Genomic DNA, 23,929 nt, shown 5'->3' on the forward strand with positions numbered 1-23,929 from the left:
ATTTATAAGCATATATTACTAATAAGAAATATTGCTAATTGGCTTCATACCATTAAATGTAAGAAAAGTTCTACAGGTTTCATTTTTTTTCTCTCTTTTTATTAAAAAGGAGCAGTAGTGTATGTTAAAATCCCATTGACTGATGCCTTTCTAAACTTAAATTAACTAGATTGCTACTTTTTTGTTTTCTCGCATTAATATCCTGCTCATTTTCTTAAAAAAACTTTCAATTACTATAATGTAACATTTGGATCAGACTTTTTTAATAGTCTAAGTTTAATTTCTGATTCTACCTCTATAAACATTGTAAATTTGTAAAAAATTGGAAAAAACTCTGTAAAAATTGTTGTCAATACAAAACCTGTGGTGCCTAAAAAGGGATAGAGTGACATAATATAAAATCAACTGAACAACAGCAAAAATATAACAACACACAAGTCCTATATGTTTTAGGAATGGAATCAATCTAGTAACCTTATAACATGCTTTAGAGCCTCTCCCACCATTTACATTAAATTTAAACTCATTTTGATATAAATATCACATCAAATATAATTTTATTCCAACTATTTACATTAAACTCAATTTTAAAAAGAATAATTTTTTATATTATAGAAGTACCTTTTTTACTTAAAAAAGAAAATAAGATTGTGTTTAGAGTACTATTAAAGCTAATTATTTATTCTATTTTACTACTCTATTTTAGTGTTACACAAGAGATGGTCATTGTCAGTAATTTTAAACTAGTTATATGACCTACTATACTAGACAGCAATATAAAGTGAATATAATTTTAACATCATGAGATTGTGGCCAATTTAAGAAGATGACGACAGTTTTTAGATAAGCGGAAATTTTAGAGGGTTTAAATATTCTTTTCATATGTGAAATGTTGTCCTATTTACTATTTTTATTTGTTTTCTACTTTGCTTTTTTTGCCACTATTAATAATAGACCTTGTTTTTATAAAATTAATATACAAAAATGAGATTTATAATTTTTTCCACTTAAACTTTTTTCACATATTTTAAAATTCATGTCAAGTAGTACAACTTTGACAATAATTTGCAGACGAAGGAAGCACGTGATATACCCAAATAAAAAAGGAAAGAATCCCACCGAGAGCCCTAAATAAGAAAAAAATATATGATAAGTAATTATAACAAATTTTCTACTATTTCAAGTCCTAAATAACAATAAAAATATTATGGATGTCAATCGGGTCAGCCCAACAGATTTTGAGCTCACCTTATTGGGTTGCGGGTCAATTGAATTGTATTTTTATTGGGCTATGAAAGTTCGACCGTAACCCTAAAAGCTAGGGTTTTGGACTAGCCCAACGGGTTAATCGGGTTGGAACCGATCAAATTAACATACGATCAATCCAATATATAATGATGAAAATTAGATATATTTATGAAATGTAAAACATTTATTATGATAAATTCTATAATTTAAGATATATGCTTAAACTCAAACATAAACATGATCATATATTAATATTTGAGATTTGTGCAAAATGAAATATAAACACATTTTAAGAAAATTTAAAGTATATAATTTAAATACTTTTTAGTGAATTTGAAGTTACTAATTTATTTATCTATTATTATATTAATAAAATTTTAATATATAATTTATATATTTAATATAAAGTTGAAAGTTATTTTGTTGTTATCTATATTACAAAAATAAATAAAGAGACGAATTAGGAGTCATAAATAGAACAATATAAATTTTATTGAGTTTTCGGGTCAGTCCATCGGATTTTCGGATTTGACCCTAACGGGTTGCGGGTTAATAGGGTTGTAATTTTATTGGGTTATATATTTTCAACCCTAAGCCTATAAATTTGGCGGGTAATCGGGCCAACCCACGGGTTGGTGGCTGCAATAAGAGCATTTCCAACTGTACTGCAAAACCTATGGAAAGATATTAATATTCTTTTGGGTTTGAGTTTAGCGTAAATAATTGGAGCAAAATTAATATTTAGTGTGAGATTTACACTAAAATAGATTTGAGTTTAGTGAAATGGTTGGAGACACTGGCGGAGCCACGGTGGGGCCTGGGGGGCCAGCCATTTGAATTATCCTATATATATATTATATGTATAGAAAACTTAAAAATGAAGCAGTAGTGCAGTTGGCTTGTATATCAGGCATTCACACAATTGGGCTGGGTTCGAATCCTTCTCACGTATCACTTTCAATAGTACTATGATCTTTATTATAAAAATATTAATTTTTAACTTTTTTCGATGTCAACATTGTTATCGTATCTCCAAATTTTCTATTACTCATCCACTAATTATTTACTCATTTTCTATCTCTAGTGCGCAACGCACTACTTATGTCAAAGCTATTTCCGTGTCGTTGAGACGGAAACACTCAACAAATTTTAATATAGTAATTTGGGCCCCCAGATTAAAATCCTGGCTCCGCCACTGGTTGGAGATGGTCTAACATCCCTAAAAATTATGGAAAGATAACAAGGTTTGAAAGTTTGAAAGCTCTGCATTGTGGAATCCAAACACAAGGTTATTCAACCGCTGGAAATTGAAATTGAATTCGAGGTATATTCAATTTGGTGTTAAATATATTTGAATTGAAATCGAGTATGGCTGGAAATTTGAATTGAATTTGAGATCTACCAATTTTGATATTTAAGATTTGATTCTTGTGATTGAATATGTTAGATGTTGCGCAGCGTCTGTTTTTTATGAATATGATTAGCTAAGATTTGTGTGCTTTGTTTTCGGAAGGGGATTCTGCTATATGTGATGATGAATGAAAGTAATCCACATTTTGCTAAAACTGATGGCTTAGCTGTAAGAAAAGAAAAGAAACAGAGAGATATGTTGTTAACAACCAAGGCAGATCTGTTTGCAAATCTACCGGAAGAGATTACGATAGCTATCTTAGGTAGACTCCCGATTAGGAGCGTTATGACGTGCAAGTGTGTTCTTAAATCATGGCGCCATCTGATTGAGGGGGATGAGTTTGGGATGTCGTATACTCCCAAACCAGGCCTAGCTTTCGTTTATCGAGACATGGAAATGCGGTACAATGTCTGCAATGAGGCCTTAGAGCCACTCTTCCGATTCGATTCACCTTCTCACATTCAATTTTCAGCTAATAACCGTCGTGTTATAGTTGCTTCAGATAATGGTTTGCTTTCAGCGTGGGATCGATGGGCTAAAGTTCTATTTATATGCAATCCAATGACTCGTGAATATGTCGAGCTTCCTCCTATATCTACTAGTATATTTACTTCCCTTTTTGGCTTTGGAACGAGCAAAATAAGTGGACAATATAAGATTTTATATGGGAATCGGGATAGTTGTCATGTATACACTATAGGGAGAGGCGCCGGGTTGTGGAGAAGCGTCGTAGCAGCACAACCAGGTTTCAATCGCATGAATCGCGGTTGTGCTGCATTTTTGAATGGAAATCTTCACTGGTTCGCATATGATTCGGAAGATAATTTCTTCGTTTGTTGCTTTGATATTGAAACTGAGCTCTTTACCAGTTTTTCAATTCCTTGTGATTACAATGGCAAAAGCGAAGGCAACAATCAACTATATATTTTGGAGGGTCAGCTATATTTATGCAGTATTATAGATTTTCAGCATGTTGTTATTTGGAAAATGAACATCTACGGGGATGAGAATTCTTGGATAAAGGAATATGACTTCAACTTGCTCGAACAATGTGCACATACGTACATGCTCGAAATTTTGGTGAATGGTGACTTGTTGTTTGCAAATACAAGTGCTTGTTCTTTTTCCTCATGGGATGAGCTATTTATCTATTCCAAAAACACCGGAGCTCTTGGGAGATATGTGCCATGTTATAGTTCTCAACAAACTTCTTCTAAACTTGCTGTTTTCACCCCAAGCTTGATTTCGCTCACAGCCATGGGGTTTCAGAATGTTCAGTCACTAAGCTTTAATTAGTCAAACATAAGAATTGATTGTTATGTATTTTATTTATTTATATGATTCTTATTTACTGAATCATAAACTTCTCGGTTATCTATCAAATTGTCATCATTTGTGGCTCAACAAATTTCCATATTATATTACATTGGCTGTGATTGTAGCTCACAAAAATTGTTGTATAACTTTTCATTATTCTTTAATCAGTGTGCGTTGCTTTCTGTTATTTCTTAAACCTTTCATTTTTGTTTTTTTAACTAAATTAATTCTTAGAAACTTTCTATTTCTAAGAGGGAGACATCGCAGAATCCAAACACCGCTGAAAATTGGAATTGAATTCGGGTATAACAAATTTTGTGTTAAATCTTTGATCCTTGTGATGAATATGGCTAGAAATTTGAATTGAATTCGAGGTATAATGTATAAAAATTTGTCACAATTTGTGGTATTTAACAAATTTGAAGGAATTGAATACTGTCACAAAAATATCGTTGTGCAATTAATTACTGATAGCAACTTTATAGTCTTGTCCCATTTCTAACATCAATTTTAATAGATTTCAATTGCAGTGTAAACTTCGACTAAGTTTATTTTACAGTCTAAATTTGAAAAGAAGTTTCAATTACAACTAAAACGAGCAAAAATAACAATGTCAAATTTGTTGCTAATCTTGTCATTTCATAATAAGTTTTGTTTGATTGATGCATAGATTTTATGGTTGAGAACTTAGGACAAATTTTGACCGACAGCCATTGCTTTTCTCTATTTTTCAATTAAACTTATTCATTATTCAACCAAAATTTATTAGAGACTTAGAGTATTACCTTAACTAGGGATGTCAATGTAGCCCGCAATCCGTGGGCCGGCCCGAATAGCCCGCCAAATTTACAGGGTTAGGGCTGAAAATTTCCAGCCCGATTAGCCCGTACCCGATTAACCCGCAACCCGTTAGGGCCAGACCCGGAAACCCGATGGGCTGGCCCGAAAACCCGATAAAATTTCTATCGTTCTATTTGTTTGACTTTAATTCTACACTTCATTGGTTATTTTATAATATAGATTACTAAAAAAAATAACTTTTATTTTTATATATTAAATATATAAATTATATGTTAAATTTTTATTAACATAGTAATAGATATATAAATTGAAAACTTCAAATTCACTAAAAAATATATTTAAATTTCTAAAACATGCTTTAAAATTTCTTGATATTTATGTTTTATTTTACATAAATACCAAATATTAGTATTTGATCATGTTTATGTTTGAGTTTATGCATATATCTCCAATTTATCATAATTAAATGTTTTACATTCTATAAATATAACTACTCCCTCCGTCCCGGCTAAGATGACACATTGCTTAGCCGGCACGGGGTTTTAGGAATTATTGGTTAAAGTGTTTAATTGAAGAGAGAGAAGGTAGGTGTAAGTATTAAAGTAGAGAGATAAAGATAGATGAATATTTTAATAAGAATGAGAAAAGTGGTTGAGTGTATTAATTGGAGAGAGAAAGTTACCAAAAAAGGAAATGTGTCATCTTAGTTGGGACAAACTAAAAAGGAAAACGTGTCATCTTAAGCGGGACGGAGGGAGTAATTTTCACCATTATTTATTGGATTAGACGCATGTTAATTTTATCGGTAGCAACCCGATTAGCCCGTTGGGCTAGCCCGAAACCCGAGCTTTTAGGGTTAGGGTTGAACTTTTATAACCCGAAAAAATCACAGCCCGATTAGCCCGCACCCGATTGACCCGCAACCCGAATAGAGTTGGCCCGAAACCCGATGGGCTGGCCCGATTGACATCCCTAACCTTAACCTTTGTTTTACCAGAGTTGACAAAGCTCAAGCACAAATCGATCGAATCTTATTTTATTGAATTGTATTAATCTGTCATCTTTAGCTTATGTTCCAAAATGGTATCAATGTTAGTGTTTGTTTTTATTGAATTGTATTAATCTGTCATCTTTAGCTTATGGTCTCTTGTTGAAATTAATCTATGGAATCGAATCTTAAGTACTATAATTAACGTTATAATCTTGCAATTTAGTAGAACTTTCTAAGGAACTGCGTTATGATAGAATGAATCAATGAAATGAAATTACAAAGTTGAGAGAGCGAGCCAAAATTTGAGTGTTAATTTGTGAGATCATAAAATATAGAGTGAACTACATAAATGGTACATGATTTTTCATTTTTGCACGTAAATGGTACCTGATCTTTATTTTATACTCTATTTTTGGTACCTATAAATCACATTTTTGGTACCTGATGCAATTTTCTTCCTAAAATGCTCTTTAAACAAATATATTTTCCCATTTATGTCATAAAGGGTATTTTGGGCATACATAAAATTTGTACCGAAAGTGATATTATAATATTTTCTCTCATTCTCCTAATTCTTTATACTATTATTATTAATTAATATTAATATTAATATTATTATTTTGATGTTATAAATTAATAATTATTTCATTTTTAATATCATGCAAATATACTTAAATATAATTATAGTTATAATTATACTTGATTATTATTGTTATAATACTAAAAATTTATAGTAATTAATAAATAATTATAGTTTAATTATATAAATTATGAATCACATAATATTATGTAATAGTGGGTCATCTTCTAATGAGTTTAGCTCCTTAATCACAAATTGAGACTAAATATGGACCCTTTGATCTAAAAATCAAAGGCTGAGATTGAATTAAAAAAATATCAATACATTGAATTAACAATCTCAACGAAAGGGTAAAATGGACATTTTACAAAAATTCAGCGCGCACATTCAATTTCATTTCTCAAACCATTCACTCCACCTTCAACAACCACACCATTCACTCCATTTTCTCTCTCAACATGTCGCCTCGTTTTCTCTCTGAATCTCTCAGATTTTTCTCTCTGAAACTCTCAATCCCATCCCCATTCATTGCATTTTCTCTCTGAATCTATCAATCTCGTCGCCGTTCACGTCATTTCCCCTCTCAATCTCTTTCGCCGTCCAAAACCAGATTCACTACTCCAAAAAACATATCTAACACTCAAATACAGAAGAGCAGCTCGAAAACTCACATTCTCCTACGAAGAAAAGCTGAACCTAGGGCAGATTCACAGATTTTGAAGAAAACCGACGGTAAATATGAAATTTAAACTCTGAAATTTGCTTTAAACTTGCTAAATTTTCAATAGAAATGAAACTAATAGATTTATTTTGTAGTGAACTTCAAAAAAGGTGCAATGGTTTCCATCGAAAATGCTCCTGCTGAATCGAAAGGTATTTTTCAATTTGATTTACCGATTTCTGATTTTTTGCATTGCAGTTGAGATTTCAGATTTCAATAAAGAATTAGGGTTCAAATTTTAGTGAAATATGTTTATAAGCTTCTGTAGTTGTATTGTTGGTAGATTGATTTCTGATTTGATAGCATATGAGAATGTGAATCTTCATTTTCTGAAAGATTGAAGCTATAATGAATTATTTAGAAGTTATGTTAATATTAGAAAGCTTTTGTATCTAGTACAAATATGTATATTGAGGTAGCTAAATGTTGATATTGGGTAAGCTATATGTTGATATTGGGTAAGCTATATGTTGATATTGGTTAAGGTATATGCTGATGATGTCTTAGCTAAATGTTGATATTGGGTAAGCTATATGTTGATATTGGGTAAGGTATATGCTGATGATGTCTTAGCTAAAGGTATGTTGTATGTTGATATTTGTGAATTCAACAACCTGTTAGAATGATTGTAGTACTTGTCATCAGTTTGTTTCTAAATTAATTATCATGGTTAATGTTTACCAAAAATACTACAGGGAAAAGATCTAGACCAGAGGAAGATGGCGATAACTTTGAAAACAATGACACGAGGAGAAGGCAGAAACATTGAACATAAAGAAGACAACCAAAGATTTTGTCGCTTGGAAATTCCAAATAGTTATGTTGAGAATTTATGCACCATTTATTGAGAATTCCAAATAGTTATGTTGAGGATTTATATACCATTTGTTGAGAATTTATACACCATTTATTGAGAATTCCAAATAGTTACGTTGAGAATTTATACACCATTTATCAAGAATTCCAAATAGTTCTGTTTGGAATTCGAAATATCGTAACTCATCTACCTGGACATGTTATATTAGTGTTCCTTTTGTCAGTATTGAGAAATATCGTAACTCATCTACAAAATATTAAAAAGTACATGATTTGGTATTGTTTCAATGGTGTGTTGATATTATTTTGTTATTCACAGTATAGGCCAATTATTGAGAATTCCAAATAGTAATGTTGAGAAAGTATACACGAATTATTGAGAATTCCAAATAGTAATGTTGAGAAAGTATACACGAATTATTGAGAATTCCAAATAGTAATGTTGAGAAAGTATACACGAATTATTAGGAATTGCAAATAGTAATGTTGAGAAAGTATACATGAATTATTGAGAATTCCAAATAGTAATGTTGAAAATTTATAAAGTTGTATTGATGTCCATTCGTTTACATGTAATTGAAAATTTAAGCAACACGATATGTTTTGAACAAACTATATGGAAAATAAAATGAGATAACGTTCAGAACATATGTTTGAGATTATTATTCTTCCATACAAACACGGAATCAAGAATGCTAATAAACCGAAACCACAGTAATAGGAACAACTAATTTATTTCTATTTTTTACTCTTCTCTTTGCCGCAGTTCCTTGAATTATGATTAACCATTTTATGGCATTTCTCACATCGTCTAGGAGGTTTAGCTGCTGCCTTCTTCGCTGCCTCTATCTTAGAAGGCAACCTCGATCCAGATCCTTTACACTTCACCACATTTGGCGGATGAGCATGTATAATATCAGGCCTCACAACACCATACAATTCCTCAAACCTCTTCTTTTTCTCCAACACGGACATCACATAAGAACCATCACCAAAAAGCTGATTTTCAACATCCTCAATCGCAGCTATAACTACATTAATATCAGCAATGCTGCCCTCAACTCTCTGTACTAATCTGTAATATGTTGTGTGCAGTTTGTTGGTGGCATTATGCTTGTCATCGTAAACGGAATCTGTAAATAATATCAACATAGTAGAAGCATAATATCAGACCTCACAACATCAAAATATTAACAATCATAGTAGGCTATGTATAATACTTGTCTGATCCCGAAAAGTTGAGGTAGAAGAACCATGCACAGATATTAAAAGAGGTTTCTTTAGCCACCTCTTTCCAATATAAATTTCAGGTATCAACTGCACATCATTGTTCTTGAAAACAAAAAATATGTGACGAAACAGAATCCCACACCTCTGGTAGAGCTTGCATTGACACTCGTACAAATCATCCTCAGCATTGTTCGTAACAGTCCAAGTCCTATGGCCCCGGTCAGTTACTTTATAAACGCGAATGTTTTTTTCAATAGACATGTGGGTCATCATGCAATTTTTAGATGCTTCAACAATTTCTACCTGTACCTTTTTAAAAATACTATCCGTGTAGATCGTGGCAGCATGCATCTCAAATGGTAACTCTGTGAGGGGACTTGGAACATTCGTAGAATCAATATAGTCAAGCCTGGTTGTTTGGTTACGTTGTGCATCCAACGCATTACCATACTGCAACATAAATTCCACCAGATTAAAGTGAGGCCTGGAAAACGTTTGAAGAAACTATTCTCTGATTCAGATATAGAAGTTGTCTTCAACAAACAACCCATCGGTAGATCTCTAAAATAAGCAGGGACCCAAAACTGCCTATGACCATACATGGTCTTGAACCACCATTCCTCCTCTATACCATATCGTTCCATAACAGAATTCCACGACTCTTCAAATTCCTCAGGCTCTAATAAATCTGACCAAACACGGGAATTCAAATCCTTTTTAAAAAATTCATTTGCAAAAAGATTTTTTGAAACCTTCTCAGATACCTTCATCATGATATGCCACACACCAATGATGACGAGTTCCCCTCAAAACATTTTCAATTGCGGGTTTCATTGCTGGGTCCTGGTCTGTGATTATTAGCCTAGGATGTGCACCCATACATGCTAGAAAATGAGTAAACAACCATGAGAAAGATTCGATATTTTCATTTGAAAGAAAACCTGCTGCAAAGGTAATAGGACATCCATGGTTGTCCTTACCAATAAAGGGTGCAAAAATTATACAGTACCTACATAAAAAAAAACAGAAGATAAGGTTAATAATCTCAATACAGTAACATGTAAACCTCAATAAACATAAGTAAGAACCTCAATAAACACCATTAAGAACCTCAATAAAAACTAACCTATTAGTTGAATAAGTAGTGTCAAAAGACACCACATCACCGAACATATAATAGTTTCTTCTAGACACGGCATCAGACCAGAACAACCGTGTCAGCTTATCATCAGCCTCTAGTTCGTAAGCGTAATAAAAACCATCACAAAGCTCCTTTTTCGTACGCATTTGAGTTAAAATAATCTCAACGTCATATCCTTCCATGCTTGACTTCATATCACGAGAAATATTTCTGATGTCAGTTACCGTGCAGCCAACAGCGTCTTAACCCCCCATAACCTCTTTCAGAAGATTAAAGGTCATTGTAGGACTAATATTAGCTCTAACACAGTCCTCAGCAAATTTAAGATGCACAAAATCCAGATTCCTCTTGGATACACGCCTACGTTTACTACTGGAAGCACCTTCCTTTGCATTCAAATAATCATTCAAAGAATCTATATCACGTAACTGCTTCAAACCCTCCCTACTACATACCATATACTGCCAAGTAATAATATCACCTGTTGTTTTTCTACCAGATTTTCGAGAATCAAATCCAACCTCTTTAGCATAATCTTCATAGAAGGAGATAGCAGCATCAAGTGACTTGAAACTTTTTCCAACAAAAGGCTTTAATTCTTCTTTGCACAGTGTAACTATAACTTCAAACATAAATTCAACATTTTAGAAAACAACTTCAACATATCAGGTTACAAAAATCAATAATAAAGTACAGAAACATCAATAAATTACATTATCAACACACAACATAAAACATACAAATTAAAACTAAAAAACGGAGAATAAGAACAAAAAACAGAGGAAACAACATATGAATAAAACTGATAGAATACTCATCAAACAAACTGTGACAAAAACACTAAAACTAGTACTACTAATCAATGAAAAAACAACTAAAAGCATAAACATGTATTGAAAAAATTACAAAAATTACTAATGAATGTATGAAACAACAGCTCAAATATAATCATAAACTTCAAATACAAAAATTGAGAAGATGCATATCGAATGATTCAAAACTAAAACATAAAAGCACAATTATTAACACATACCTGCCATTACTGAAAAAAGACAAGCAAAATAACTTCGAAAAGGAGACAATCGCGATAGGTTGATGAGATCGGCAGAAATTGACAAGCAAAATAGCTTCAAAAAGAAGAAAGTCGCGTGACGACTCGATTGGATGAGATCGCAAGATTTTGAACAGCGAGAATCAATTACTCCAATATATAATAGCGTGATTCAGAAAATATAAATTTGGAAAGAAATCTCTGAGAGATTTTGAAGATCGATTTGATGATATGCAGAGGAGAAGAGAAATTTTAGGGAGGAGAAATTTTAGGAAGGAGAAAATCTGATCGTGAATTACAGAGTATTGACATGGAAACCATTGGAATAGACTAAAATACCCTTTTCATTTATTTAAATTAATAAAAAGAAAAAAATATCTCAAATCTAGGCTAAATCAAGCCCTTGGATTAGAAGAATGAATGGTTATGATGAAGTCTTAATTTGGGATTGGAAATTAGTTAGCATATGATCATGCCCCATGTAATAGTTATAATATAACTATTATTATTTTACGTTAAATTAGTAACTAATCAATATAGCCTTAATAAAAATTTAACATTTTAAATTGTATTCATGATGATATAAAAAGTTGAATATTTTTAGTTAGGTATTTCAACCTTAAAATGAATATATAATAATTTAATAAAAAATATTCAATTGATTTAATTACTTTAAATAATTAATTTAATTAGATATTTTTATTTTTTATTTTATAAATGCAATTAGATGTATGTATATAACACTAAAAAGAAGGAATAAGAAACATAAACTAAGGAGAAAAAAAATAGTAAAAGAAAGGAAGATAAAATACTAAAAAGAAAGAAGAAAATGAAGAAAAAAGAAAGAAGAAGAAAAAGAGAAATAAGAAAGGAAGAAAAATAATCACATATTTGGTACTATTTAATGGAAATTTCCAAAAATATCCTCCGTGAAAAGAAATCACATATTTGGTACCTAGGGTTATTTTTGTCACTGGGTACCAAAAACGATACAAAATAAATATCAGATACCATTTATGTGCGAAAGTGAAAGATCAGGTACCATTACGTAGTTCACTCTAAAATATAAGAAAAATGTTTTGGAGACATAATGTCTCTAAGCCATAATGCTTAAAATGGTAAGTATATATTATATTATATTTTTAATTAAATTTATATTTTGTATATGTACTTTATTACCCCTACATTAATTTGTTTACTAAATACACCTATTTAAGGATATAAATTTTGATTATGTCTCCAAGCCATATTTAAAATAGTCATTCTGAAAAATATTTTTTATGCTCAAGATCAATGAATTTATTTTATTACAATAAAATATTATACATGAAACTAATAATCTTTATTCAAAAAAATAGTAGTAATTTTTATTCACGTAAAAATTATTTTACAAGAATTGTATTATTTTTATTAGTTTGAACGAATAACCTTTTTTTTTATTATTAAAACACTAACTTTATTCACAATAAAAGAACCTTTTTAGCAAAAATGTAACTTTCGTTGACATCTTTTATTCACAAAATTAATATTGTACTAACTTTTTATTCATTAGATCAAAATTATTTATCCATAAGAATAATAACCATTATTTACAAAATAATAACTTTTATTTAGGAGTAACATTTATTCGCAAAAACCTTAACTTTTATTCACTTATATAATAAATTTTACTCATAAGAATAATAACTTTTATTTATTGGAGCAATAATTTTATTTTACTAGAACTATAAACTTTTATTTGTTACAATAATGCTTTTATTGATAATATTAATTAAAATGGATATTTTTCAAAATTATAATAACTCTCGTAAAATAGCAAAATTAAATAACTTTATCCAAAAAAAAAATAGCTCTTGGCTGCAACTAAACTATATTAGAGTAATAAATTTTATATATTAAATACTATGACTTTTTTCATAATAAATGTAACATTTATCCCCAAAAATAATACTCCTGGTTCGATGATGATGTCCGGTTGAGTAAGTAACAAGCTCCCGATCTATCCAGAAGATTAAATGGTTTGAGTCATCACATGTTTAATACAAAACTATTATCAATCCTTTAAAAAACAATAAATTTTATTTATTACAATAATAATTTTTTATTGAAAATAATAATAACTTTTCTTATAAATAACAATATATTTTATTTATTAAGATAATAAATTTTATTAATAAAACTTTTATTAGTTAAAATAATATTAATAACTTTTATTCACAAGATTTATAAATCTTCTTAATAAAGTAGTAAATTATACTTATAAGAACAATCATTTTTAATTTTATATTTTTTCAAATCACGTAAGTATTAATTCATAAAATTAAATAGTACTATGTACAAAAGTATTCTAATTATTACTACAAATACTCTAATTAAATCTTTAAGTACTTTAATTAAAATCATGAATACAATAAATATGTGCATAATAATCATGCTTTAATTTAACTATCATAACTAAGATATATCTTTCCAAAATACCTATAAGGGTATATTAGTCAACATTCAAAATAAATGTATGGCAAAGTGACATAAAGACATTATGGCATGGAGACATTATGTCTCTAAATCACTACTCATATAAATGGAATATTTGAGGTCAAATCAAGTGTAAAATTGTAAAATCATGAAATTTATGTAGTAATTAAACTTGAGACATGATAATATGAAATGAGACCAAAAACAAAAAAAAAAAAAAAAAACCATCAATATGAACATAGAAAACCGAAAAATCTATCTATGTATTATTGATCAAGATTCAAGAGACATCCATTCCATCTCAAGATGTATTTCTCCACATTCTACTTTTTGCAACTTCAAAGATACTGACTGCTTCACCTTCCCATCAACAATATTCACCGTGCTGTCTTCCAACAGCCCGTTGTCGTGCGACTTCAGCCATTTCCCGATCTGCATGTTCTCGAACTTCTCAGCATCCACGAACGCAGTTGCAGCAGTTATCATCGGCTGAATGTCTATCTCGACCTCCCCCATCACATCATCCGTAGAGAACGTGTCGTAGTCATAAACTTCCTGTGGTTTCACACACAAAAGGATCGTTACAACGCGCGATGGTCTCAGGATCAGATCATGCAAGACGTAAAATGAGGATTACCAGCTTGATAGGGCCGTAGTTCTGTGGAACGGAGAGCATGAGTTCCTCATTCCACACGGGATTCAAGTTGCTCTCCACCACAGCTGTTTGGACACTCTGCAAACGAGAAGTTCACCACCATAGAAACGGAGGAATTGCAGTGAATGAATGTATTTAACTGATTAGGCAGGTTATGATCGACTGACCTGCTTTCCAAGTTTCAAAACGACGTAGGGGTCACTAGATAGCACATCTCGAACAGCTAGATTCGTGCCGTTTAGTACTTTAACCTTCAACACTCCAATAAACTCCACCATGCCTTCCTGCAACCAAATTGTCAGTTATTATGTGATTGAATATACATCAGCACAAATCCTATCAAGTTATCGGGACTGTGTGTTTCGTATGAGACATACTGACAGCTGTGATGAAGCTGAACTTCGAAAGCTATCTGACATCGACATACTAGCTTGCAAAGAGTGCGTTGAAGTAGCTGACAGAATACGCAGGCTGGGTTTCATGAATTGCTGAAGCTCGTACTTCGCCCTAAAAGGTACAAATTGAGATGACGAAGAGAAAAATCCAACATACAAACAACTAGCTGAAAGTGAGCAATAATATCTGTCGATTCTAAACATGACGCTACCTGATAAACTGAGAGCGCTCATCAGGGCCAGCATCGGGCCTAGGCTTCGACACCCCTTCAGGAATATAAGCCTCGTAAGTGGAATTTGCGGATGCATTTCCACCAACCTCGACCACGGAATCCACTTGATCATCGGACCATTCATCTAATGTAACAGACAGAACCTGCAGAATCAAGCATAAATGTAGGCAAATTATTTCAGATTGGGAAGACCGCACCACAGAGCAGAAAATGGAAATGAGAATTCACCTTCGAAATATGTGTGCCGAGGCTTCTGTGGACACCAGAGCACTTTAAGCATATAAAGACTCCTATATTTGACGACCTGAAATGAAAAACAATCTTATATAAACCACAAACTAGTGAGCTCGAACATCTTTTTGAGCCTCAAATATGTACTTACTACCTCAGAAGAGCTACAAAGTCCATGTTTATTGATTGATACGAATCAAATACTACTAAGAAAGTACAAATACAGCTAAAACAAAAAGAACGAACTGTAAAGCGAGTTTTCATTAAAACAATAAAACTATTGTCACCATTTATGTTCCCTGTTTACAGTAGATTGGCAAGAGATAAAGCAATCAAAACAAAGACGTGATTAGGGACTTACGCCCATTTTGGATCCGGAGCACCACAATCTGCACATACGCGATTATCAGGTCGAGCCAAAAGATCTTTCAATGCACTATTACCTGACCACATTTTCAGAAAGCAGCATCAAGATGGAGAAATACACAAACAGTCCATGACAAAAAAACAACAAAATCGAGATCAATGTAATTAAACAGTAGTTAAATCGAGAAAGATGTCCATACGAAGGCGGTCAATTACATCTTTTTCTATTACCACAGGTGATTTTCAATAAGAAAAAATAGAACTTTACTAAAAACTGCAACATAATGCATAAATTGAAAACCTGATGATTGTCTCTTAATGGATGGATAACTGTTCATGATTTCCTATCACAAAACCTGCAGAGTCATAAGCCCCATTTTAAACCCTTCAAATCTCACAACAAATATACTAAAAAGAAAATAGGGAAAAAGAGGTAATCACAAATCAATCTCAAATAGCACTTTATTTCCACAATTAAACTCAAATTATGATATTTTTCCAATTAAGTAGATCAAAAGCAGAGTGTAATAAATGAATAAAGATTTCCCAATTCCTCTTCCAAAAACACAATCCCATATTCATAAATACAGATTCTATCCATAAACTCAGAAAAGAGCAATAAAAAACTGATCTTGAAATCAAAGTCTTCTGTTCTCAATCAAATTCACCAGAAATTTGGAAATCTACTTAGCTTAATTCGATAGAAAATGTACTTTTACACAGCTGAAAAGGTGGAAAGATCTGGAAATGATGGTGAAAAAGGAGCTTTTGATTACCTTTTGTTGAATGTAATCAGAAGAATTGAAGATAGAACTAAATCTTGGAGATTGAATTGAGAGAAACCATAGGCGTTTCATTTGATTTGTAATCAACGAAAAAACAATTGTTTCTTTAAAGATCATTATATGTTCACTTTCTTAATTTCACTTAATTATGTAGGTAATATATGATATGATTGCTTTTCGTTATTTTTCCGAATAAATTTCAACAGTCACATTTTTACTCTATTTTAGATTTTTTTAAAGCTTATTCGATTAAATTTAAATTCAATTTCGTGGAATTGTTACTTTATTTGTAAAGGATGATTCATGTCTAAGTGAGAATGATTATAGGCTTATAGCAATGTACTTGGTTTTTGAAATGTTGCTATAAATTTTGATACAGAAAATGTTGGATAAGGTATTGATGTGAACACACACACGTTTTAGTGCACAAAATATCTAAGTCTATATTGTTTAAGTGTTGCTCCATATTTTCCTAATTGGGTAACTAACATTAACTTAATTTTGGTAAAATAAATTGACCCTCGACTTTATCCAAGAACTAAATAGTACTCCCCAAAAAGACAACTAGGATAATTGATAAGAATTGATTGTCGGTATATTTATAAATCAAAAGTATAATACTGGATTATTTGGTCTCCAAATTATATCTAATGGTTAAATTTGTTGTGATTGTTTAATGATATTGAAAATCTTACAAGTAATAATTAGTCACTCATTTTTAATATCACAACTTAATATTAGATAGATTATCACATGATTGATACATAATCATGACAATTGAATCTATAAGATGTTGTAGGAGTATAACATAGCCGTGACTATATTATGCAAGAGTAGTGATAAACGTACATAATTGTACGTACATAACCGAACTTTTTTAAACATTTTACATTGAAAATCATTTTATAAACATTATTTGATTTAAAATAAATTTCATACTAAAAATTTTGCAACATTTCAAGAAAGATTTAAAATTTGTACTTAAATATTTGTATATTTAATAAAATATATATTTTCTACTAAATATTGTATATTAATTCAAATCATAGTCGAAATCATGCTAAGATTCGACATAAAATTTCTATATCACTTCTTTGTTATTGCTACATATATTACATTTGGCATGAGCCCTGCATGTGTTTTTGATGTGTATGTATTAATAGTTTTACACTATTTGATTTGTGACAACAACATTTTAGATTTGAGCATATTGTATATTTTGTTTACTCTTTATTTTTTTTAGTTGTGAAGCATAAGATGGAACTTTATCCTTTTTTGTGTATGATTTATATTTTGCAAATTTAATCAGTGTTGATTTTTTTATAGGTATATGGATCTTTATTTCAAGAAACTTTCTTCCGTTGATTCTTCATCAGTTGAATGATTGCTTAGTTCCTTATATGGAAAAAGATGTGTTTGTTAAAGTTACCAATGAAACTATAATGCAGCGAAGTAAAAATCATACTAGTATTAGTTTAAACTCATACAAATTTTATTTGTCAATAGAATGTAGAAATAATGAAAAAAGAAAAGAATAAGTTGCGGTCAAATAAGGCCAAAAATATCACAGCGTCTTTTCAGTTCTACCCGACCCGAAAAAGGTGAAAATAAGTATGTTTCGAGATAACTATACTGAGTATCATAGAATTATTTATTTTATTTGTTCAGGCTGGGCCTAAGTTTACAAATAGGCCTAACACACCTGCAATATTTTTAAATGACCTATATATGCCATGTTTAGATTGTTTAATAATCTTAATATTCGAATTTTCTGTAATTAATTAAATTTAAAATTAAGCAAAAAAATCTTTAGTGATCTGTTATAATAACTTTTCTTTTTGTTATGTCTGTACATATACATATGTTTAAGTCTAGTGGAAGATGCAATATGCAAGGTGGAATTGAATTCAATCATTCTAATAAAAACGTTTTGATAATATACATATACAAGTGAAAAAAATCAACGTGTTATGACACTAGTCACACTAATAAACATATCTAAAATGTGGATAAAATCAATCAATCCTGAAACTTGGGCCCACATCTAGTTTTACTGATGTCAAATTCGAAATTTCCATCAAATTGGGTATACGAATAATAAATTACTTGCAAGGGCATTTGCATAGTATAGTACTGTAAAATGTAAATTAATACCCAAACAAATAAATAATCGAATTAGTTATTTCCTGATCATGGTTAAATTTGACATGGTATTTTCCTATGATGTGATGAAACTAATCAACTTAGTATGAGTACTCTTCTTTTTCATGTGCTAAACAATGTATTAACCGTGGAAACATTGATTCATAATCATCTTTAGATTGCAAGTTTGCAACTACATTGATCAATATAGGTTTGAGTATATAAAATAAACAAATAATTGTCAAAATTATGACAATGTATCTTGATATGTTTTTACATTGTCAAAATTATATTACTCCCTCGGTTCCATAAAAATATGAACATTTTTAATTTTGGACAGTTTCAAAAAAATATGGAATTTTTCCATTTACGCCGTCTCACAAAAATAGTATTTTATATTTTTGGTAACTTCTTTCCATATAATAAGGTGAGCCCTGTAAATTTTTTTTTATTCTATATCTCTTATTTCATCAATTGTGTTCATCCCAAATTAAATGTCTATATTTTTTATGGGACGAAGAGAGTAGTATATCTTATTATTATCCATCTCACCTCCCCTTTTATAATTAATTTAACTACCATAAATTTTATTTTGACTTATTATATACTCCCTTCGTGTCTCATTATGCGTCCCACTTTGACTAGATACGGGTTTTGAGAATTGTAAAAGAAAGTTAGTTGAAAAAGTTAATGTGTGCCCTATTTTTATATATTAGTATTATAATAAAACGTGGGTGAGAACGTGTTAGTGAAATATGAAATCCGCTACCAAATATAGTAAAAATGAATGGAATAATTAAAATAAGACAAACTAAAATGAAAAACTGAGATAAATAATGGGGGACACGTGGAATAGGAGTATTATGCTATGTCACTAAATTTATCTAACGAAGTAAGGCAATAATGAAGGGAATGCCATTTTAGGAGGCTGAATCATAATTCTCAAAATATAAGGCCACAAAAATCACCGCTCAACCCGACTTTTAGTGATGAGTTGCTTTTAAGTCATGCGATTTCTTAAAGCGTAATATTTTAGTCAATTTTAATGTTAGTCGAAAACTTAGATACAATACTCTATAGTTAATTAGGTGTAATAATTATGCAATCGATTTTGTAAGTAACTCGCATATTTATACTAGTAACTCGCATCAGGATCTTGTATGTGGGCAACTCCTATCCCTACCATTATTTCTTATTTCTAATTGACATAGGAATTACTCCGTACTACATAGGATAATCTCAACTTATCCTAGTGATTTTTGATAAACTTGTGGTGTATTTGAAACTGTTCATCGTTCATCTTAGACGTGACTTTTATAATAGACTAAAATACTTAATTTGTTTTTTCAAGTGCCTACCTGCAAGGTTAGAGCATCCACAATGGAGGCTAGCGGATAGGCTAGCCGATCGCGGGCGCTAGCCGATCCGCTGGCTGATGCGCTAGCTGCTATAGTAGGCTCAATTTTGGCCAGCGGTTGCATTTTTTTTAATGTATTTTTTTATGCATTTTTTTTATTTATTGCATTTTTAATGTATTTTTTATGTATTTTATGCATTTTATTGCATTTTTAATGTTTATGAATTTTTTTTAATTATAGAATTTTTTTTAGAATGTACTTTTTTTTAATTTATATAAAATTATTGCATTTTTTAATGTATTTTTTAATAAATTAGTGAGGAGTAGAGTGAGGCGAGGGCTCGTGTGTGGAAGCCCGATTTTTTTTTTAATTATGTATTTTTTTAATTAATGTATTTCTTTTTAAATGAAATTAATGAATTTTCCGCATATATATCGTAAATTTAATTACGTATTTTGTGTTTAATTCTGTAAATTTAGTTGTTTTTATTTTTTAATTTTGTTTGTTGTGACTAGCCTATTGTTTGTCCAGTTGCTTGTCGTGATGATGTGGCAGAATGAATTTTAGTGCTGATGATGTGGCATGAGGAGTTTGTGGTATGCCTAAAACCATTATGGATGCTCTTATTTGTTGTCGCAATACTTGTAGCTGACCATTTGCCTTGGGCATATCAATTAGACGCTTTTGGTAATTTGGCTCTTCACCATCTTCCGACTCTCATATGTACGTCTCTTTTGTTTGAATATTGATTTTTGTAATTAAATTGTCGGACTTTGTGGATTTGGATAAATAGCTGGCTAACTCGTGACATGAATTTTGAATTTTGGTCGTTGATTAATTAAAAGTGACTAACCACATTTCAGAAATTAATCCTTTTTCATATTACCTTTCGGAATTCTACTTTATCTCATAAAATTCCAACATTACATTTTTATTGATAAACTGATTGGGACGAATCTTAAAAATTTATTATTATGTTATATTCGCATATAGGTGGTAATATGTGATGGAATAGAATAACAATTCATGGATTATTTGAGCGGAAAAATGATAAATTTCCTAAAGAGTCACACCAAGCACACGAATGAATGCAAGAATCATAGTATCAAATACTACTACTTAATGAGATGATTGTATTTGAATTTTGAATCCAAATTAACTATATATGCTGCTAGCTTATGTAGGTTACAGTCAATCATAATAGCTACTGTATAAAATATAACTAAACGTGGGAGAAAGGAGTTAATTATACCTCATTGCCCTATATGTCAAATTAAAAAAAAAAATTATGAACTCAATCTTATCATTCATTCCTTTGGTCGCAAAGCAACGTAGTATCATATTTTTTCTTCTAATATGTCCATCATCTCATGTTCCATTTCATTAAAATTAGACCTTAGTCTAAAATAAAAAATTTTAAACTAATACTAACCTTACACGGCATTTTATAATGCGGACTTCACAATCCACTAACGCTAGTTTTACCACCTTTTTTCGCATCTATTTCATACTTTACCAATTATACATTAAAGCTCGTGTCATTTACAACTAAGTCAATTTTTAATGGACAGATGAAATATTTGATAAGTAGGTATACATTATACTAATTCGTTCACTATAATAGTATCAAATTGATAGTATAAAAAGCAAAATTCATATTATACTAATTTTTTTTATCCATATATTTTTTTCATATGTTTTAAAAACCTATATGAAGTAAAGGTAAATTTTATTTTAGAGAATAGTATAATAAGCACAATTTATTTCCATTCTTTTTTGGAGTGAAGAAAATAACTAATTTTATTTATTTTTTCAATTTCCCAAATTCATTTCCTCTTCCATAAAAAAGTCGCCATTTGTGTTGGGCCACTGATGGGCCCACGGCATACATAACTGGCCCACCCTCCAATCCTATTGGAATTTATATGACAGATCAGTGGGCCCATTTAATCATTGAGTCTACATACAAATCCACCTTTCAAATTGTTCTCTTTTCATCTTTTTTTATCCCACTACATCAATTTCTTCTTTTTTACGTGTCCAAACACCGACACTAAAAGCATATTTTAATTCATGTATTTTGATATTTTAATAGTTGAAATTGAGTTTTGTATAATCAAATTGATGTTTAATTGAGTTTGGTACTAAATCTATGCCTCATTCTATCATACTACACGCCACGGTTCCTTAGTAAGTTCTACTACTAAATTGCAAGAATATAGAGTCGATACCATAGAGAGGCAATAATTATTTAATTCCACAAAATTAAATACAACAGGAGGCCATAAGCTAAAGATGACAGATTAATATAATTCAATGAAAACAAACACTAACATTGAAACAAATTTTATACAATTTTTCACTCATCAGAAAGAGACTATATTAAGATTCGATCGATTTGTGCTTGAGCTTTGTCAACTCTGTTAAGACAAAGGTTAAGGTAATACACTAAAATTTTTGGTTGAATAATAAAGAATGATTGAAAGAGAGAGAAAAGCCTGCCATAATTTGTCCTAAGTTCTCAAACATAAAATTTATTAGTCAATCAAACAAATATTATTATTAAAATGACAAAAGATTAGCAACAAATTTGACGTTATTTTTGCTCGTTTTAGTTGTAACTGAAACTTTGTTTCAAATTTAGACTGTAAAATAATCTTAATCTAAGTTTACATTGTAATTAAAACCTATTAAAATTGATGTTATACATGGGACGAGACTATAAAGTTGCTATCAATAATTAATTAAATAAAAAATAAAAAATCAAAGGTTAGGTATGAAACTGATTGAAGAGCTGATTAAAGAAGAATGAAAAATTAAATACTAACAAATTACACGATGATATTATTGTTAGCTACAATCACAACCAATCTAACAGTATAATGTGGAAATTTGTTAAATAACCAATGGTGACAAATCTAATAGATTACGGAGAAGTTTAGGATGCTGTAAATAGGAATCATATCAATACATAAGAACTATTACAACAGTAGTCTTGGCGTATAAACAACAAAGTTGGAAGAATAACGTTGTCGAAAACTAACATATCTCACATATGTCGCATACGTCACAATAGCTTCAGTGTTTTTGGAGTAGATAAATAGTTGATCATGAGATGTAGACCCAGAATCGACACCTCCTATTCCGAACAACGAGCCACCGTTTGCCAAAACTTCAAGCTCATGCAAATATGGTCGCCCTCTGGGTAAGTTGAAGCTATATTCCTTTATCCAAGAATCCTCATCTCCATAGTTGTTCATTTTCCAAATAATATTGATACGACTATTTTCCTTATACGTGTCAATTTTGTCGTGGATTTAAGTAGTATACTCTCTCTTATGTCTCCTACTTTTGTCCTTTCTCCTATTTATTTTATTATCATTTAACTTATTCAACATAATTTCTTAATCTCCGCGTCTAAAAGAAGTGGCACAACTTAGTTGGGACAAAGGAAGTACAAGGAAAGTGAGTGGAAGATATTAGTGGATTATAAGACTCATTTGTATATACTCTCTCCGTGCCACTTTAGGAGTCCCGACTTTTCATTAGTTCGTCCTACATTAGGAGGTACGGTGAATATTTCATAAATGATAATAGGCCCCGCATTCCACATATATCATTATACTCCCATTTTATTACTTATAAAACTAATACTACCATATAAAAATTGAGATCACCAACTACAATTCTTAAAACTCAATTGGGACGTCTAAAGTGGAACAAAGATAATAGTAGTTTTAAAAATAAAATAAGTTAATAGAATGTGAACTTATAGGGCTCTAACCCATGTAGGGAGATTATAATACTTTATAACTCCAAGTGCAGTATCATTTTCTAGAAAACTAAGCAAAAAGTCTACATGCATGTATATATTTTCTTACTTATAGGGCTCTAACCGATATAGGGGATTATTGGTAACGTGAGGATTAAGAGAGACTTTTGGCCTCTCATCTTTGAGGAAATCGGGCCGGGGTCGTGGATG

General features: G+C 30.8%; 3 protein-coding genes across 3 annotated transcripts; 1 reads left to right on the forward strand and 2 right to left on the reverse strand.

The window, feature by feature from the left end:
- Positions 1-2,694: 2,694 nt before the first annotated feature.
- Positions 2,695-4,071, forward strand: LOC125195476 (F-box protein At5g49610-like). Its single transcript, XM_048093622.2, has one exon. It carries the CDS (start codon positions 2,780-2,782, stop codon positions 3,953-3,955), a length of 1,176 nt encoding a protein of 391 aa, XP_047949579.2. The 5' UTR covers positions 2,695-2,779; the 3' UTR covers positions 3,956-4,071.
- A 4,455-nt stretch (positions 4,072-8,526) lies between these two features.
- LOC148929596 (uncharacterized) lies at positions 8,527-9,839 on the reverse strand. Its single transcript, XM_089069692.1, has 2 exons — positions 9,258-9,839; positions 8,527-9,018 (listed from the first exon to the last, which is right to left on the reverse strand). Exons 1-2 carry the CDS (start codon positions 9,301-9,303, stop codon positions 8,624-8,626), a joined length of 441 nt encoding a protein of 146 aa, XP_088925818.1. The 5' UTR covers positions 9,304-9,839; the 3' UTR covers positions 8,527-8,623.
- Positions 9,840-13,913: 4,074 nt separating this feature from the next.
- On the reverse strand, positions 13,914-16,566 carry LOC125192986 (putative ADP-ribosylation factor GTPase-activating protein AGD13). Its single transcript, XM_048090674.2, has 9 exons — positions 16,439-16,566; positions 15,964-16,018; positions 15,658-15,739; positions 15,294-15,369; positions 15,045-15,208; positions 14,815-14,944; positions 14,605-14,721; positions 14,420-14,515; positions 13,914-14,337 (listed from the first exon to the last, which is right to left on the reverse strand). Exons 2-9 carry the CDS (start codon positions 15,998-16,000, stop codon positions 14,056-14,058), a joined length of 984 nt encoding a protein of 327 aa, XP_047946631.2. The 5' UTR covers positions 16,001-16,018; positions 16,439-16,566; the 3' UTR covers positions 13,914-14,055.
- Positions 16,567-23,929: the final 7,363 nt, after the last annotated feature.

Source organism: Salvia hispanica, chromosome 4, assembly GCF_029641045.1.
Source record: "Salvia hispanica isolate PSC_SH4W2 chromosome 4, Shi_PSC_v1, whole genome shotgun sequence".
Lineage (NCBI taxonomy): Eukaryota > Viridiplantae > Streptophyta > Magnoliopsida > Lamiales > Lamiaceae > Salvia > Salvia hispanica.

Coding starts and splice junctions, on each gene's coding strand:
- LOC125195476 (XM_048093622.2), top strand. CDS start 2,780: ATGATGAATGAAAGTAATCCACATTTTGCTAAAACTGATGGCTTAGCT.
- LOC125192986 (XM_048090674.2), bottom strand. CDS start 16,000: ATGAACAGTTATCCATCCATTAAGAGACAATCATCAG. Junction 15,370..15,657: donor GCTCCGGATCCAAAATGGGC/GTAAGTCCCTAA, acceptor TTTTCATTTCAG/GTCGTCAAATATAGGAGTCT. Junction 14,945..15,044: donor GAGCGCTCTCAGTTTATCAG/GTAGCGTCATGT, acceptor TGTACCTTTTAG/GGCGAAGTACGAGCTTCAGC.
- LOC148929596 (XM_089069692.1), bottom strand. CDS start 9,303: ATGCTGAGGATGATTTGTACGAGTGTCAATGCAAGCTCTACCAGAG. Junction 9,019..9,257: donor CAATGCAAGCTCTACCAGAG/GTGTGGGATTCT, acceptor TATTATTTACAG/ATTCCGTTTACGATGACAAG.